General features: G+C 36.2%; 1 protein-coding gene across 21 annotated transcripts in view; it reads left to right on the forward strand.

The window, feature by feature from the left end:
* The window catches only part of ikzf1 (IKAROS family zinc finger 1 (Ikaros)), an 82,236-nt gene extending 67,266 nt beyond the window's left edge, over nt 1–14,970 (forward strand). For 5 of the 21 annotated variants that reach the window (XM_051935801.1, XM_028817433.2, XM_028817437.2 and 2 more), the window contains 3 exons: nt 3,624–3,737; nt 7,974–8,108; nt 11,836–14,970. In XM_051935801.1, coding sequence (XP_051791761.1) covers nt 3,624–3,737; nt 7,974–8,108; nt 11,836–12,560 — 974 coding nt within the window. In that variant the 3' untranslated portion in view covers nt 12,561–14,970. The remainder of the gene's footprint in view (nt 1–3,623; nt 3,738–7,973; nt 8,109–11,835) is intronic. The other 16 variants (XM_051935805.1, XM_028817436.2, XM_028817442.2 and 13 more) reach the window with 6 other exon arrangements.
* The last annotated feature ends 5,544 nt before the right edge of the window (nt 14,971–20,514 follow it).

Raw genomic sequence — 20,514 nt, forward strand, 5'->3', positions numbered from 1 at the left:
TTCTCCTAATACAGAGTTGTGGCAAATTAATCTACTGTATCTTGGCACTATTAAAAGCAAAGCAAGTATCTATCCAGTATGGGGTGCAAGCTCATTGCAGGACCCATCTTGCACATCGTTTGTGGATCTGGGAATAATGTGCAAAACTCCACCTAGACAGTGACAAGATTGAAATATAAATGCAGAATTCTGGAAATGTGAGGTAGTAAACGCAAAATAAAGAGCCAATGAGCTGACAGTAAACTAGTTTACCATATATAATAATAATCATCATGCAGAAAAGTCAACAACATATTACCACAACCGAAAGGCTAGGTAACATTGCACAAGTCCAGAGAAGTCTCATTCTGTGTTCCTTGGCTACTCGCTTCACCATGAGAGTGTATACTTCAGTAGAAGCACAGCTCATTATATGCTTTATAGTTCACATGAATTTGAAGAATGAAAAGATAGATATTCAGTCAATAATTAGAATAAGTGTTCATTTCTGAATATGTCAACCACAAAGAATAATTTGCTTTGGGAAAAGACTATTCCAAATCTGTCAATGTTCTGAACAGAGTAACTCATAATATAGAACAATACATTTAATAATAATGTAGTAGGCATTATTAGCTATGTAGACAACTCATTCAGATTTTCATATGTTTCAAAATAATTTTAAAACATTTCTTGGTATGTGTGTGTGTGCATAAGGGTTTAGCAGTTTGAGAGGCGTAAATAAGCAGTGTAGGAAAACACATTGTATCTGAAGATAGTAACTGACCAGACAATGGTTAAACAAGAATAAGACATGGTCAGGTAAAGCAAGGGGTCAAAACCATGAGATTAGAAATAATCAAAAACCTAAATAAAGGGGGCCAGACGTTGATGAGAAGTTGGAAGCAAAAAAAAAAAAAATGCTGAAACCAAAAGTACAAACCTAGCACTAGGGCCTACTTGAATTCAGAAACTAACTACATTAAAGAAGACTTTTTCAAAAACTGTAACCGTCAAGTGACCAACAGGTTTTTATGTTGTCACTTCTTCATGTCATCAGTGCTACGATTACAGTCACATGATACTTGCAAATAGCATTGCATAAACAAAACAAAAATAAATGTCAAATTAAATTAAAATAAAAGAATTAACCACACAAATGGAATCTTTGTACAAAAAAACATAAAATGCACAAACTACATGTATAACAATGTGTTCATATAACAAAAACAACTTGAGATCAAATCAGTCAGACTTCTTGGCATGCTGCACTTTGTACGACTGTAGACTGGATTCAGTGCTATACTGGGATCTTCTGGGACTACAACACCCCTTTGATAACACAAAGCCACACAAAAATAATAGTTTTTCCAAAAATCTTGTTTCTATATCATATCTGCAAAATCCATTTAATTCTCTTCCATCAGCATTCTAATGGAAGACTATCATCTAGTAGGTTTAGTCTAATGAGGAGAAAGTGGAGGAGGATGCAATAAATTAAGGGAGCATGAAAGTTAAGTTGTAGCCAAAAGACACGCTTCTGACTTAACTTCCTCTTTTCTATTCAAAATGTTTAGTAAAATTGAGAGTCTCTGACCTTGACTAATCCTTAAAAAATGAAAAACAGTGCACAAAGCAAATACAGCAAGCTGACACCTCCAGAGGCAGCAAAACATTTACCAGTAGAAGACGTTGTTGTGCTAGCACACTCCGTGCTTGATGTGTGAATGTGTGCTGCAACTGTTAACACCAAAAACATGGATTAGAAATTAAAAAATCAAACATGTTTCAATTATAAGAGCAATGTAGACAGTTTAGCTGCAAATATAACATGTTAGTGTGTATTCATCTAAAATTACAACTGTTAATTCTGAATGATTTAAAATTAAAAAAATATATGCATATTCTCAAATATATATTTTATATTTTGAAGGCTACTCTACACTAAAGTCATCAGCAATGGGCATAAAACAAAAATGAATTTGATATTACTGAACATGTAAAGGACATTATCATTCAAGTATGAGTTGAAGGGAATGCCATACTTTGTTCTCTTACTTGCGTGCAGTACGGTATTTTTGAATATATGAAAGAGAATGAGGAGAATCTCTTTATGACATTCCGACTTTCCTAGGCACAGTACATCTGCAGCTTTCAAGTGATCGCGCTGCTGTTGACTGCTTGTAAAGGAATTCAAAAATCAGCCGCATGCTTAGTTTAATGTGATTTATTTCTCTGCAGTGCATTATTATGTAGAGTAAGTCACATAAAAAGCATGGTCTTTCAAGGGCATAGTCAAATTAAAAAAAAATAAAGTCTAGAACAAAATCCTGAACAAGTCTAATGAATTGAACATACATTCCCCACATATGCATTATTTTAAAATGTTAAGAAAATGGATGAGATTATGGAGGTTTTATATTGGAAGTAGAGGTTAAGCACAAATATCTCTTAATTTGTTAATATATAAGCCGTACTAGCATCTCTTCTGGTAGCTCCTTAAATGAAAGTATTAATAGGCCATTTCTGCCAAACTCTTACTTTAAAGAACAATTTCCCAGTTTACATTTTCATCAGTGCCCACAAGTGCAGATAGTACGAGGGACGTTCAAAAACTTTCCGCACTTTTATATTTTCATTGGAAACGGTGAAGGCGGGAAGTGTAGTAATTGGGCATTAATAAGTTGGTATGACACTGGGAAAATTGCCTCGCAAACGAAGATGGCGATGTAGAAAAGTGAATTAATTTGTTTTTGAAATTCTTAATAAATAGAGTTAAAAAAAATGAAGAAACATTTTGAAAGTCTCTCGTATATTTAAACTGCAAACAAAACTGCCAAATGTGTTTTGTAAATTCATTTAACTCAATCATATTGTACAAGTAAAGTTACTGAAGAAATGGATTTGTATTATTTCAGGATATGCCCTTTGACTTCATGTATGTGCCAGTTTTTTCAAATTAAAAGAGAATGTTAAAATATTTGCATTTTTGTACTGAAGTGAGTAATATTCTTAAAGTGAACAGTGATGGGTGGAAGAATTTCAAAGCACATAGCATTAAACCACAATGAAGAAAAAAGTTAAGCAAAACATAACTTTAGAATTGTTAAAATTAAATGATAACTATTAGTATTAGTATGCCATTTTTAATGAGACTTTCGTTGGTCAGTTAATCTGTGGTTTACTTCATTAGATAAAATGTACTGTTCAAGAGCTTTACATACACAGACAGTAGTGTCTCGTCTTTATTACATTTTCCTTATATGTGTAAAAGACACAATCTGGTTTTATTCAAATGCTACTCAGACAATAAACAAACTACAGGTTTAGTGATGACTGGTGTGTTGAAGGTGTTGATGAGTGAGGAGCTATACAGACTCAGTTATATGCTCTTTGTCGCAAACATGTTTTGCAGCTGGCTCACACACATGAACACATGAATATGTTGAGCAGAAAGTGAAATCTGCAATGGAAGGGAATGAACTGTCCTTCTTTCATAGGCTCATAACGTCAAGTCATGTAGGGAGTGCAACATCAAAATGTGAAAGGTTTTTCATACACTGCACTGTTTGTAGAATGAGGCCCTGTATATATATAAATATATTTTATTTTTTTCATTTAATACTCATTTCTATTTTCGCCAGTTGGGAAACCTCACAAATGTGGATACTGTGGCCGGAGCTACAAACAGCGCAGTTCATTAGAGGAACACAAAGAGCGCTGTCACAACTACTTGCTTCAAAATAACTTGTACTCAGGTAAGCCCTCTGCTAGGAGCCTCAGAATGCATGCAGCTTAGCATTTTTGGGTATGTGTGGGGGAAAGGGGAGGAGGCTCTTTATAGCATTCCTACTTTTACTAGGTACAGTATCTCTGCAGCTTTCAGATGATCATTTTGCTGTTTACCACAGGTAAAGAAATTCAACAGTCAGCCATATGGTTGCACACCAGAATAAATGTGAAATGCTTCAGTCCCCCAGTAGTCCTTAAACTTCTTCTAACATGTATGCATTGGTGATTAAAAATCTTTTTCTATATGCTTCTACACAAACACAGTGAATGAGACTCAGAAACATGTGGGTGGACATTTACTATACTAGCTGACTAAAATCATATGATACTACAGCCTGAAGGAAATGGAAAGCTGAGTGAGGCAGAAAGGACAATGTATTAACAAGCGTCTTCAAACACTTGCTGTAGAACTGTGTTGCTTCCGTTTTTAATATGCAAAGTACAAAATAAACAAACAATGAGAGGGCTAATGTCTGGATTTAAACTTGTATGCATTAGTGTAGAAACAGTAATAATTTCTAAGTAGTAAAGAGCAGACTGCAGATTAAACTAGACTTTCTCCTTTATCGATTTTGTTTAATTAATGTCTGGTTTCAATTGTCGCCGAAGGCTTACTTTGCAAAGGCAACAAAGCCTAAAGTTTTTTTTTTTTTGTTAAAAACAAATTTCTATACTAAGTATTAAAGATTGTAAACAGGAAACAAATATATAGCACTAAAACGTACAATTCAATGACACTACAACCCCTTCCCCAAGTATATCAGATGACTTACTTCTCAAAGAAATCTTCATATAGGTACACTTATAGTGCTTACCATTACTATTAAATGATCTCCATCAGCACCATTACAAACAATAATTAAAAAAGAAACAATTAAAAAGACACCATTGGATGCACCTTGCCAACAGAAATCCAGCCAGAGAGACATGAACATCAGCCGGGAATCTCCTGTGTGGAATTGACCTGTTCTCCTCATGTCCATTGTGTTTCAATTTCCTCCAACAGGCCAAAACTTGAAGGTTAGGTGGACTGGTGATGCTAAATTGGCTCTAGTGTGTGTTTGTGTGTGAGAGTGTTGACCCTGCGAGTGTGCCTAATGCTTGCTGGGATAGGCTCCAGCCTCTCCATGATCCTACTTAGGATAAATGGGTTTGGAAAATGGATGGACAAACAGAATGAGCAAAAAACACTAACTCAAGAAAAATGTGTTTTATAAATTAAAAAACTTACTGTGGTCTGATTCATTAGGGTTTAATTTACTATACCTGCTGAACTAGCTCTGTGAACAAATATAATGACAGCTAGATAAAGTTTTTTAAACAACATTTGGTATTCGTAAGCCCCACTATTAAGCTCAGTCTGTGTCTGTTAAAGCATGTATGTACTTTAAAAGTGACAGGAAACAACTACATCCAAGTTGATGGTCAGTGTGTATTCTCTAAAGATATTTATGCAGCTCTATAAAACATCGTGGGACTAGCTAGCACACAAATTGTGAATGCTGAAGTGTCGTTCAGTTTCAGGTTGTGTAGGACACTGAATAGCTTGATCAATGATACAGAAACTTGACTGAGGTGTTACAGTATTAAAATTAAGCCTGTGACCCTGAAGTTTCAGGTTCAACATCCTAACCACTAGGCCTTATCTCCTACTTCTGTGTTAAATAAAGAGAAGTGGTTATTTCCTTAGTAACTGGCCACCAGTATAAGTATATTATGCAACAGCCAGGAGTACAGAAGCTAGATATGCTACATAACAGTACTAAAAGAACTACACGGTGGACATCAATGGATTATATGCAACATATTAATAGTATTATGCTAGTATTAGTGTTTGTATAAATCATCGAGAACCATTTCTCTATTAAATGATGCATTGTTTAGAAAAGTGAGAACAATAAAAAGCACTATACACTCAGAAATTTACTTGAAATGAATCGTAAGCTAAATGTAATTTAATTTAAACATCAATAGTTAGGATCTGACCAAGAAAACTTTATTAGTTTTTGCAGTTGTCTCTTGAACCTTGGTCAGATCCTCTATTGTCTGGTGAAGGCAACCTTTTACTGTTTGAATTCTTTAGATATACCATTCCATAACAAATGGAGGCATCTAACTGGTGTGGAGACAACACTTCTAAGTCAGGAATCTCCAGCTCTAACAATGCCTAGCAAAGCAGAGGAGATGTGTTATGCTTTATTAAAATACTCCTATTTCTAAGTCAAATGCAAAAAATACCTCCAAAGACAAAACATACTGTATATCGAGATGGCTGACAAAGTATTAAAAAGCAAATACTTGTAGTTGTTAAAAGAAATCAGTGGAAAACTGGCAAATAAATATTGGAGTCTCCTTCTCATATTCAGTGTATTAGATATAAAGTAAGCAGTTTTATGTGTGCTATAATTAAAGTGCTTTCTATATAAAAAGAAATACCAGTTAAAAAGGAGTTCGGCACTATCAAGATTTTTATTTTATCTATATTAGTAATTATTTGCCTAACGACATAGCAGTCCCCAGATAACCAAGAACATGTATTAGATGTAACTTTAAGATAATTGTCAATGTTGCTGACAAATGGTGGTCTAGGAAACGTTTTGCAACTTATCATTGCTTTCTGTATTTTAAGTTGACAGATTCAACAATACTTGGTTCATATTTTAAAAAAATTAAAATAATGAAACCAGAAAACTGGGCATGAAATTATTTCAAGGCCCATGGCCATCCACTTATTGTAAATTAAGATAATATGCCAATGGCACAAAAGTACAACAACCAATTTCTTTTATTTTGTAAAGCATGCATTTTATCTTTGGAAGGCACATACAAGACTTAAAAAGTTATCACAAAAAGCGACCATCCCAGAAAGTTAAAAATGAGGCTGAGAATGTTAGGATGATTTCTTTTATGGTTTAGTTTAGGCATTAATTAGTGGGAATATTCAATTTGAAAAGTCAGGTATAAAGAGGTTCCATGAACCTTTTAAACACTTTCTTTAATCAAACAGTTAGATTTTGCCACCAGGACCTTCTGTTGCATAAATAAATGTGTATATGTGGCTGGGATTTGATGTTTGGACAATTTGCATGTTCTCTGTTTAGTAGCATGGGTATTCTCTGGTAAATTCATGTTCCTTTCAGAATCAAAAGGCAGACTGTCAAATTGACTGCCACTCTAAACTGGTTCAGAGTGCATGCATACTGTAGTGGACGGGCATCCCAAGTAAGATTAATTCTCGCTGTGCTGCCAGGACAGGCTTAAGCTCCCTACAACTCTACACTGTAAAACTGAGTTCAGAAACAGAACTAACTTCTGGTAAATGTTTCCCAAATTTACTTTACTGTTAATTCATTTTATTGTGGTAGTTAGTGTAACTGATGAAAAACAATATTATAATTAATATTTCAATTAGCATTTATCAGATACACTGTGTAATATACATTTGTATGTCAAATACAATAAACTGCAATAACATAATAAAGCAATTGATTGAATGTAGGAAGAAAATTAAAATTATACATGAGTCCTTTTCACAAAATTATACTTTTAAACACAAGGCACCACAGACAAACTCACACATAAGTAAATCAAACATGCAACATTAGGTTTATATATATTTTCCCTCTATTTTAACATGAATAGCATAAGTATATATATATATATTTATATATATATACTATACTATTAGCATTGTGTGTAAGTGTGTGTACTGTATATATACACACACACCACTAATACTGTAAACTGCATTGCAGTTATACTCACTGTAAAAGGTACTTATTTAAACAGATGGGAGGAAATAAGTTTGAGAATCACTGCATTTATATAATAGCACACATTATGCATCGGTGTCCCTATTATATCTTTGCAATGTGTATTAGTCTAGAAAGTATTCTTGGGTTCAGCTAAATTTGACTTTTGCCGTGTGTACTCCTAACTTACATTTGTCTTCCTTTCAGGGTGCACTTTTCCTTTTTGTTCTCTGGCTAACAATATCTTTGCCAGTAATGCCAATGTGTCCCTGAAAAGAGAATCTGATGTGCTGTGCTATTGTAATGGTTAGGACATCACCAGCCATCAAAATCACTGAATGTTGCTTTCTCTTTAGTGATCACCTAGGGTAGCAATAATATGAGCTTTGGTGCATGAAAACTTTATTTTTTGCTGAATCCTAAACTACACATTTCTATTTTGCTTTCCAGTAGTAAAGGAAGAAAGCAACCACAATGAGATGAGTGAAGACTTAAGCAAGATGGGAGCAGAGAGAGCCTTGGTGCTAGACAGACTAGCTAGTAACGTAGCCAAACGTAAGAGCTCTATGCCTCAGAAGTTTGTGGGTAAGGGCTAACCGTCTGCTTAATTTGCAAATATGTTAATCAAAATATGTTTTAGGAAAGCTTTGTTTTGTGTTTGCAATAGATCAGTATCATTACAAGATTATCCATTGACTTACTTGTTATAATATTTATACTAGGATACTCTGCCCCCAGCATGAGTGTTCATTCACATTTTTTGAGACATACTGCCATCTCTGTTATTATAAGGCAGTTTCCTTAGCATGATGACTTAAAAAGCTGTTACCTTTTTATGAAGTAATATTAGGCCCACAATAGACATAACATCCACTGTAGGATAATTCCTTGTCTTATACCCAGTGTTACCAAAACTGGAACCAACTCCTCTGGACACTGACCAGGGAAAAGCAGTGGAAAATGGCTGGACAGATAATGATTCTTATTTTCTGCAGACAGCCTAAAAATCACAGAGGTGGGATGAGCTGGTCAACACAGTCAAGGCACCAGGCTTTCCTAATATCACCAAAAAATTAGTAAAACTCATATTATTTATGGTTCCAACATGGCTATTGTCAAAATAATAGGATAGGAAGAGAAAGTTATTTTAAAAAAGTGCTTTAACAAGAAAGACAGAACATTCTCATTTGTCATTATTTTTTAAAATTACATTGTCAGGTTTGCCTAATCCAATTAAGAGGTTTTTCTCAATAAATGCAACGCACGTAGCACCAGTTCATTACAGGACCCTCTCACGCACACATCCACAATAGGTCAGTTTACAATTTACAATTAATCTAAAACATGTATTTGTGATATTGGAGGAAAATGGGAGCACCTGGAACAAAACCCATGCAGACGTGTGGAGAACATGCAGATTCAAAACAGATCATTACTGGGCACCCAATTCAAAATCCGGAGTGGACAGCATTAACTACTGTGCCACCATGCTGCCTAAAGATACAGTCATTTACCAGTAGTTACTTTAAAGAATAAACAACACAGCAGTGCCTCAATGTCTCCTTGGTCCTGTCTTTCCCACCCCTCTCCAAATCAACACAAATGACCCCTGCTAACATAACTCAGCTGTTCCACTTTTTACCTCCTGTGTCAAGAATAATGAATTTGTTACACTAGCCTTGTTTGCTAACTGAAAAACACACAAGCCACCTACTTCATGTCACATAAATTAATAACTAGGAAAGAGAAAGGGCACAAATGGACAATTAAAATCATACCATATACTCAAAATACTGACGCACTGACAATGTCATATACAGTAAGCTTATTGAATAACTGATAGGGATTATGAACTGTACCATTTGGGCCTTCATTTCAATAGAAAGGTTTCAATCTTTTGAAATTACAGAAAACAAACTGTAGCCATGCCTTGTAAGCTATTTTCCCCAAATAATAAGGAGAGAGTAATCCCCTTTCGATATCTGCCAAGTCATCCATCAGTTTTGAGATCACGGGTAGTCAGGGCCTCTCCTGCTAACGTTAAATGCAAGGCAGGAATCAACCTTAGACAAAGTGTTATGGTCTCTCAGAAAGACTGCTTACTCTCACATTCATTTATGCAGGGCCAATTTAAAGTCACCAATATATCAAACAACTTTTCCTGAACTGGGTTGTGTATGGTTTGCATTCCTTTTAACTCATGTATATTCATTTCTGAAAAGTCACTTCATACTGGATTTGATATGGCATCCAAACCTTCCTGCCATTCATTCATTTAGTTCATTAAGGAATAATTAAAGTTATTCAAAGAAATGAACCCTTCAGAAAAAAATGACTGTTTATTATTGCTGCTATTACACATAACTTACCAAAAAATATAATTTTAACGGAACAATAAAAAATGTTTTAAGTGAAATGGCTTCCTGATGTGCGTTCCTTAAATTGTCCTCCAGATCATTTTCTGTCAGCAATGTCAATATTGATGACATTTTTCCTATTCTCTCTTTACTCTATTTCAGATTTTCTTTTTTTTAGCCTTGTTTTGAGCATACATTGTTCTTTTGTTCAGTTTTGCTCTTTTTCAACATAGTCCTCTGAGAGTTAATGAAAATTAGCCCTCACATGACTGATAGCACCACTCATAGTTCCACAGGGTGGCGCACTTTCATCCATGGCTTGCCAAGTATTTAAATATCGTTACTAGGCACGGCACAGCCAGGTACATCTGTGACATAAGAGAACCTGGCCTCACCGTATTAGGCTTTAACATGACACAAGCAGAGTTTTTTGGGAAGCCAAATATTCATGAATATACAGTACGCACATCCATCTTTTATATATTTGTTTGTGTTTGCATGATAAGCACATTGACATTTTATAAAAAAATGAACTAAACTTCTTATAAATTTGTATGCTGTAGATGTTCCTGTTATCAGCTTCAAACCAAGCGCAGTCCAAATCCTGCATGCTCGATTGTCTCTCCTACGTTTTTTTCATTTACTCTTTTCAGTAAGCTTTAACAAACATTTTCAACATTTGTCTAGTGCATAGTACAGTGAATTGAATTTTCTGTTTTCATTCTCTCACCTGGTAATTGTGGATTTCCCTGTAGGACTCATGTTTAATGTGTCAGTGACCCTGGTGAAACTTTATCTTGTCTTTTTTATCACAATTAATCATTATGTCTCTTTGGAACTGCAAGTTGCCAAAAATGAATCAAGAAACAGAGCAAGTGGCACTACAATTGTAGTCCCACATGTCCTCCATATTTAGGCTTCTCTTTGCTTGTGTTTTATGTAGAAAGAGAATTATAATAGGAAATAAGAACAATTTTCTCTGTATAGGAAGGGCTTTGTAAAGAGCCCATCAGTATTTGGCATCCAAACTTAATTTTTGATATGCTCAAGGACAGATATCACTGCTTGTTTCTTTTCCACTCCTTCCTAATGCCAAGTCTAATTTCAGTATTCAGTATTTCAATATTCTTATGTGCATTCTGATTGGATTAACTAATTAGTGAGATTGATCTGGCTGCTAATCGTTGTTGCTGATTAGGAAGAATGATTGTGATTCTCGTGGATCGCATATTCTCTGACTGCAGCAAAGCTTTATTTTGTTTAATGTTTCTTAATTATTAATCACACTCATTTGAACGTTGCTACAGACTGTAGTCTAGCACATGAGCGAAGCTTGTACATTTCTTTCTTCAGACAGGATTCCCTCAATTACTGCTTCACGGTTTTTCACATACTTGGTTTGCTCTAAAACAGTGTATTTATTTATTTACCTATTTTTCCTACTATGAAAGTTTTACTCTATTATCCTAGCTCTCTTTCTCATGGGTGGGGGTTGATTCGATTCAAACCTAGTTTTGTCAAATTTGACTTGCTTGTATGGAATGATATTTGATTTTAATAAATTCAATAAAATGTTTGAAAATAAATAAATAACACAATAGTTTCAATTTTATGATTCTTGTGGACATAAAGCATCTCCCACAACAGCCTTTAAATATTTAACTATTTGATTTAAACAACAGCTGGTTTTACACAGTCTGCTTATTGACATATACAGTACATAATCAGGCTTTCTTAGAAGGATCTTGATTAGCTGCATCTGCCATTTGGTTTGACTAACTATGGGGACTGAAACATGCTGGCATGTAAAATTTTGAATTAATCAAGTAGCACATATGCAAAGTGATTTTTCCTAGGTGTAATCCTACCTTTAAGCAAGTATCTTTTTATTAATTGCTTAATTTATCCTACAAATGGCTGTGTGCCTAAAGCATTTTGTTGTTCTCTTGCTACAGGTGAGAAGAGGTTGTCCGATCTGTCCTACGATGGTAATTCAAACAGTTACGAAAAGGATAGTGAATTAATGCAGCCTCATGTCATAGACCAGGCAATCAACAGCGCTATCAGCTACCTGGGAGCAGAATCTTTGCGTCCACTAGTACAAACCCCTCCAGCATCATCAGATGTGGTTATCAGTCCAATATTCCCACTGCACAAGCCGCTTCCTGATAACCATAGTCGCAACAATGGCAGTGCTCATGGTCATTCAGCCCAGGACAGTGCTGTGGAAAACCTGCTCCTCCTCTCCAAGGCTAAGTCCATTTCTACAGAGCAGGATGCTTCACCAAGCAACAGCTGCCAGGACTCAACCGACACAGAAAGCAATGTTGAAGAGCGAGCAGGGACCGGGGGGCTCATCTACCTGACTAATCACATTGCACCCCAAGCCAGAAATGGAGTACCGACATTGAAAGATGAGCAAAGCAGACCGTACGATCTCATGAGGGCTGGCATGGAACTGTCAGCTGAAGGCTTCCGAGTCATAAGCAATGATGGTGAGCCAGTGCGAGTGTACAGATGTAACCACTGTCGGGTGTTGTTTCTTGATCACGTCATGTACACCATCCACATGGGATGCCACGGCTTCCGAGACCCTTTTGAATGCAACTTGTGTGGCCACCGTAGTCAGGATAGGTATGAGTTTTCCTCACACATAACTCGAGGGCAGCACCATTTTTAAAGCTGAATGAACATTTTATGCACATAGCCATTTACACCCCCACACACATGTACAGAGTTGCACATGCGCACTTCTTCATAAATGTGCGAGTTTGTGTGCAGTCACAAAGTGCATGGAGTTCTGGAAACATCCAAAGAAATATCACGTTTTTGTTGGGATATTTTCTATGTATTACTATAGGTGAAAGTATGGACACCACATCACTTTTGGCATCGCAGAAGAACAATATTAAACTATTCACAAGTGCTCTGATGAACAATGACATTTATACGTAATCAGAAGAGTTTTTTTTTTTATTTTGTTGGAGGTGTAGTGGGTCAAGACAAAATATTGCATTTTTTGTTGTTGAAAAGAAGACTGCCAAATGGATGAAGTGACCAAGTATTTAGCTTGATGCCATTATAACAAAGTTTGCCAAGCTAACTGTGTGTTTTTAACTACAAAGCAACTTTTGATTAATGTAGCACATGTGAAAACAAAACTAGAAAATAAGCAAAAACAGTATTTTTGTAATATGCCAGTCAAGTGCTGGTGTAATTTATACTTTATATTTAAAGATCCTCCAGCTGCCATTTTCATTTTCAGCAGTATGCTTTCATACCCAGATATAGGTTGGTTTAACTTTTTTTTTTTTTTTGTATATCTAATAAAATGTTAAAAAATTTTGGTAAAATTAAGAAAAAACTAATAGATAATTTTTCCAAGGTTTCTCGGGTACTAAGTGATCCTGTGGAAAGTCACAGTCTGCCCAAATTTGGCATCTCCTTTTATTTCTTTGGCATTTTACCGCAGCATTTGATTTCCTCCATCAATGTGCTGCAGGAAACATCCCCTAGAACCAGGAAACGTTTCATGCAGAGCAGCCGTTAAACCAAATCACTGGCTGAAGACAATGAAGGGAGAAATTAAAATGGCTCTTTTTTCTTCCCTTGATAAGGGGATGATTTGTGTCATTCCATGGATCTTTGCTGTCTGTCCAATGGCATACTTTTCAGATTTTTGGTTTTCCTTATTTGGAGGAATTTAGTCTTACTTGATATAATAGTTCAGTTTAGGAAGGAGTAATTTTGCATTGAATTATCTTCTCGGTTTCACTTTTAGCCTTAATTATGTCTCTCTTGATTTTCTTATACATACTGCAGAACAGAAAACTTTAAAGGGAAGATGACTGATTTTGGTTAAATTTTAAAGGTTTAAGTATTATCCTTTCAGTTTATCACTTTGGAAAAGGGTGACTATTTTTGTGTTTATTTATTTTCTAATGTTTTTGTGCTCCTTAAAATGATATTTTAACATGACATGGCGTTATGCTTATTGGCGGCACTGAAGTGGCTCTGTAAAGAATTGATTATGTGTATACATTTATGTGTACCCTATAATGGCCTGACATCCCATCCAGGATTGATGCCCATCTTTCATCCACTGCTTCGTAGACACCGGAAGCAGTGGCTTCCCACAAGCCTGTGCTGAGGAAACTGCATTCAGAAGATGAACAAACTGAAGGACGACTTAACACAAGGATGTGTGCCACAATGGCCAGGCATAAGATTCTGCCCATGCACCTGTGTTACCCACATGGCTGGCACTAGCACTCACAATTATGAAGAGGAATATAAGTTATCAGAGAGCTTAAAGATGGACCGTTCAACATGTGAGATTTTTACACTCTGTAGAAATTGTATGAACCCTTTGTGATTTTGATCCCAATTTCGCCATACTGTACTTTTGTGAGGAAATCATATTTATCCTTTGTTTCACCTGATTTTTTTTTCCTACCTAGAGGATTAGCCTCATATTCTTCTCCTATTTTAGAGGATTACTTCTGATTTTTATGCCCAGTTTCCTTATTTTTTTCTAACTGCAGATGCATTTTATTTTTTTATTTAGAATAGTTTCTGATATGTAATACTATAGTTGTTTTATTGTGAAATCACAAGTAAAAAAGGAACAACATGTCTTTAATTTAAAGCACAATAAGGCGTATAACATATACAGTATATTTCTGTGTACATCTAGAGCCTTAATAAGACCATCAGAGTTGGTGAAATCTTGCGGTCACATTTCCATTTAGAGTATTTATACATACCACTTTTATTTGTTTATTATTATTATTATTTTATATTTATTATAAAATGCTTGCTTTGTTCTTTTTAATTAAATTCATATATACTGTACATTCTTAACTACACCACAGCTGGAAGATTAAGGAGCACAGCAACAACAAGCAAATCACTGAATGTTTTTCAAACTCCTTTGGTTGAATTTATGTTTGGTATCCCTCTGGCTGTAAGATAGCTTGTTCCTAAGCTCTGAACTTATTTTTGTTTTGTTTTGTTTTAAAACAGGAAAACTATTCCTTATTTTTGTATGCATTTGTGATGTGGACAATGAATAAAATACTTCTTTAAAATAGTGGCTGCAACTTTTCATTGAAATGTCTTTGGTTAAAAGTTATTCAGGCACACTCTGTATATACATTTTTTCACTACATATTAGATGTATACATACACAGTACACACACGTTATATTGCAGGAAGTTTAAGGCATGTTTTGAAGAATAAATTTGTTTTCGCTGTCTATGATCAGGAAATCAATTACTCAAATGTCAGTGTTGCATTTGAGTTCACATTGGGTAAGTGGTTGGGGACAAACTTGTACTGACTTAGTTAGCAACAGTTAGAAAATTTGTCCTAACACTTTACTGTATGCATTGTGCTAGTAATTAACATTAATTGTAATGTATTAACTAGAAATCTAGTGGCTGGCTCAACACTCCCTTAGAATATGGTGTTATGTATGCGTATCCGGAGCTCCCCAGAAAAGTTTGACTGAGGTAAGCAATGCCAATCTGAGGTGAGAGGGCACACTGTCCTTCCTCCACTGCCCAGAGAAGAAGCACAGTGAGGGCACTCCTACCCAACTGTGACATACGGAATAAGCCCTGCCCCTTTCAGCCGATCCACTATATAAACTGACAGCACAGAAAAGTGTAGTCATTATGTCACAGGTGCCTGGTCACACTTATAGGTAAACTAACTTAGACACCCGACTACGCCACCCAGTTTTATTAAGAGACTGGGAACTCCTGAAATTTACCAATAATAGCACACAGGTTTCTTTTAAATTGGGCGGTGAGTAAACACACAATGAAAGACACAACAGTAATTTTAGAAAAAAACAACAGTAAGTTCTATTACACAAAACAATATAAGGTACATTAAAAAGATAAACGAACATAACAAAAACTAAACATAGCAGGAATCAATTTCCCTTTTTTTAAAAAAGGAAAATACACAGTCCACACTCTAAAAGTCCATTAAAAACAAGAATTGGAGGATACAACCTTTAGTGGTGCAGAGTCCAGTTTGTGCACTGTGTTACCCCAACACTTAATTGCTCAACTGTCCATGGATGCACTCTGTTCCCCGGACACTCGTTCCCCTACAGAAGTTGTGTCAGATTGTTGAATCCCTGTCAGCGTCTCTTCGTTGTTCCTTTTTCTTCCACTCTGGGCTCCTTGTGTTGCTGGGACCTAGGCACGCCTCATTTCTCGTCTGTCAGCTTCACTTGGTCCTCTCATGCGGCTTCCCTCTTTCGCTGGACCCACAACTGGCGTCTCCTTGTGGAGCTGTCTCTTCCTCCCTGGAAGTAAATGTTGCCAGCCAGGTACCCTTGTCTGCCTGCGAGCCCCTGTGCCCTGTCCGGGTGTCTTGGCAGCGTTTCCTGTGGACTGTCCCTTCTGCTGCCCAGGAGTTTATATTTACTTCAGTCCCTGCTGTTGTCAGTTCTGGACAAACAGTTTAATCAATGGCACATCTAAATTGCCTGGGTTTAATAATTAATGAAAACACACGTTAACAAAATGTATGGTTACCAAACATTAATAAGTACAGATATACTGATTAGGAACCAATATTTCCAAGCCAGGTAAATACAGACATCCTCCAAGGCCAGACTTCAAAGCAGTGACTCCTTTGCAATACAGCAAATACCATTAATAAGTACAGACAGCCTTTTAACTTCTCACCCCCCAGTCCCAACAGTGGGTGCCTAATGGAACCACCCAGTGCACAAAAAAATGTAAAAGTGTCCCCCTCTGACAATTATGCAGACCTTGACCCGAGTCTGTTAAGAGCCAGAGATGCGTACAAGAGTGAGAGAGCAGACAATAAGAAAGCCTGAGGGACTGACCTTAAGTTGGTATATATTCAGTTGTTGAATTAAGCACCCAATTTATTTATTTATTTATTTGTTCAATTCAATGGAGTTACTGGGTTGGGACCTCAACATTTGGACTGCATTCTTTGCTGCTGGCCACAATGGTATGAGGGGAAAGGCACTTAACGGCAAAGCTGTTACTGTCAATTACACCCTTACAAGGTAAAAATATATATTTCAGCCAAAGCTTATGTGCCCAACATTTAATATAGAGAATATGCAGAGCACTGGCATCATTTCAAATGCATATATTGACAATGTATTTGGATCATTTGAACAACTTCAAACTATCTTTCATTAAAATATTACTTTTAGATGTAGTAGAACAATCACATGTAGAGTACAGTGAAATTCTTATTTCAATGTCTGATCAACAAGCAATACATCATCAACAACAGTATACAACTGAGAAGTAGATTGCAATCTAAAAGTGATTTGTGTAACAGTACAAAAGTATTTTCAAAATAACACTTCTTTTTGTTAGACATGTTAGTTTTTTTTTTTTTTTTTAACTAAGAATCCTTCTTATATTATACATCGATCAGCCACGACATTAAAACCACTGACAGGTGAAGTGAAAAACATTGATTATCTCGATCCAAGATAAGAGCTACTGTAACACACATTGCTGAAAGATTTAATGCTGGCCATGAAAGAAAGGTGTCAGAGCACAAAGTGCGTCACAGCTTGTTGTGTATGGGCCTGCATAGCTGCAGGCCAGTCAATGCCCATGCTGACCCCATTCACAGCCAAAAGCGTCTACAATGGGCACGTGAGCTTCAGAACTATACAATGGAGCAATGGAAGAAAGTGGCTTGGTCTGATGGATCACATTTTCTTTTAGATCATGTGAATGGCCATCATTTACCTAGGGAAGAGATGGCAGCAGGATGTACTATGGTAATAAGGCAAGCTGGTAGAGGCAGTGTGATGCTTTTGGCAATGTTTCACTGGGAAACCTTGGGTCCTGGCATTCATGTAGATGTTACTTTGACACATACCATCTACCTAAAGATTGTTGCAGACCATGTATGCCCCTTCATGGCAACAGTATTCCCTGTTGGCAATGGCCTCTTTCAGCAGGATAATGTGCCCCGCCAAAAATTGTTCAGGAATGGTTTAAGGAACATGACAAAGAATAGAAGGTGTTGAATTGGCTTCCAAATTTCCCAGATCTCATTCCAATTCAGCATCTGCAGGATTTTCTGGAAAAACAAGTCCGATCCATTGAGGCCCCACCTCGCAACTTACAAGACTTAAATGGTTTGCTGCTAATATCCTGATACTAAATACCACAAGACACCCTCAAAGGACTTGTGGAGTCCATGCCTCAGCAGGTCAGAGCTGTTTTAGCAGCACTAGGAGGACCTACACAATATTAGGCAGATGGCTATAATGTTGTGGTTGATCGGTGCAAGTGAGAGACTTTACTAAAAGACACCTGGTCAACTTTGCTAAGTTTCCCTTAGGAAAATTGACCATATACTGCGGTGGGCTGGCGCCCTGCCCGGGGTTTGTTTCCTGCCTTGCCCCCTGTGTTGGCTGGGATTGGCTCCAGCAGACCCCCGTGACCCTGTAGTTAGGATATAGCGGGTTGGAGATGGATGGATGGATGAAGTTGACCATATACTGTAGAAATTATATTTTCTATATTAAATAAAGGTATAGACAGTATCATAAAAGTATACCAGTGTCTCAAAAAGAGTGGACTGCTAATTACTCTGAAACAGAATTGGAAATAAGACCATAAATGAGATTTTCATATAATGAAAACAAGCCAGCTCTCAATACAATACTTTCTTTATTAATCTGTATGAAACACTTTCTAATCCAACTCAAAATTGTGCATCTAATGTATCTTTCTCGACTTGGACTAATTAAAATCTACTTGGGTCAAGATCCTACTTTTACTGTTAGGCACATGCTTTACTGAGTCAAATGTTTTGAGGATGACCTCTATTCAGACCTTACTGGAAATAAATCTTTTCCAATTTGTTAGTGAATCGCAAAATCCCTAATCCATTTAAAGCAATGCTTGGGGAGAGAATACTAATTAATCAATAATATATTATGATAACATACACTACAGTATTAGCACACCACCTTATATGTTTTATTTCAGCCATGGCTACCTCCCTGGCAGTGATTCAAATTGATATTTTAGGTCTGTTTTTCTCATTTTTGATTTTTTTTTATTTACATTAATGTTACTTCTGTTGAGTATTTTAATTATTCTTTGTTTCTGACTGGGTTGCCTGGGTTATGTCCCATGTGTTTTGTGGGTGGTCTTTGAAGAGGTGTGGGCACCTGCCAATCACTGCCAGCAACTGCCCTCCACCCCATAAATCCAGAGTTTCCTGTAGTTCCTAGAGTTTCATATTGAATGCGCTTAAGAGTGGTCAGTGTAATTGTGAATTTATGTGCCTTGTGCATTTGTGATCTACTTGATTTTTTGACTTTTCGCTCTGTGTTTCAACTATTCTAAATATTTTGTTTTGGAACTTGTTCACTTGCATTGCCTTATATTTCAAGCAAATCTTTTATGTCTTTTGTGCTCTACGAGCCTAGCCATTTGCCATTTTATCTAGCTGGGGTTTGGCAGTATATCCTTCTCTACTGGTCATTTTGGGAAGTGCTTTCTTGGACTTGAATGACTTGGAACTCCTAATTCATAGAATGATCTTACTCAGCAAGAAGAATCCACCCTATCTACCAAAACACAGTGGTAGATTGGTTGGTTTGTTTTACTTAAAATAAGGGGGAAAAGAAAAATTCATCTTATGAGGAACTGCTCAAAAGTTCTTTAGAAACTGGCAAGCATTTATTAACATTACACTCAATTAGATGAGCATGCTTAACAATTCTGAAACTTCTGAACACTTCAGTCTCTTTGATTAATATCTTCAAATTACTTCTCTTTTTTTCTCTTTCTTTGCTAATTGGATAGGTGGGGAAGTTTATAATTTGCTTTGAATGAGTACCCTTTATTGACACATAACTTACACATGGTAATTCAAATAACATATTAGGGAAAAAAATTTGTCAGGTGTCTTACATTAAATTCTTGCTTCATATCTCAACATCTCAGTCATTCCAAAACTATTTTTTTTTTCAGATTTAGTCACTCTGTTACAGATCTGATTTTGTGTTTTATAATGTTGTCAAAGCGCATTATTCAGATTCTTTTACTGTTCATCTCAAATATGAATACCATGATATTGTCCCATTGAATCGGGTGGTACAATCGAGAACACACTCTTTATTCAAAGATTGTAACACTATTTATGTGAAAAACCATCATGCTATTGCTGACACATCTTCGTGACTGGGAAGATGTTCTTTAGTTGGAAGGCTGAATTTCTCTTTTTGTAAATATGTTAGTTCTTGCATTGACTAAAGTATAAAACTACTAGTCCACAAAACAATTTTTCATTAGCCTTCTGGACCACCCAAACTACAGATAAATAAAAGTATTCTTCAGGCTAATCAGTGGTTTCTTTCAATATACACAATGCATGCTATGAAACCCTTCATCAATTTCTTTACTGGGGATACATGAGCACTGACTTTAGCCTATGCAGGACATGTCTACAGATCCTAACTTATTATAATGGTATTCTTGTTGGCCGTCTATAGTATGGAAAATAATCAAACAATAACCGAGCTTCAGGAGAGAAGCAGCGATTTGAATTTTCCTACTTTACTCACTATCTGCCGGAATATGGACAATCAAGTC

Source organism: Erpetoichthys calabaricus, chromosome 13 (assembly GCF_900747795.2).
Source record: "Erpetoichthys calabaricus chromosome 13, fErpCal1.3, whole genome shotgun sequence".
NCBI lineage: Eukaryota > Metazoa > Chordata > Cladistia > Polypteriformes > Polypteridae > Erpetoichthys > Erpetoichthys calabaricus.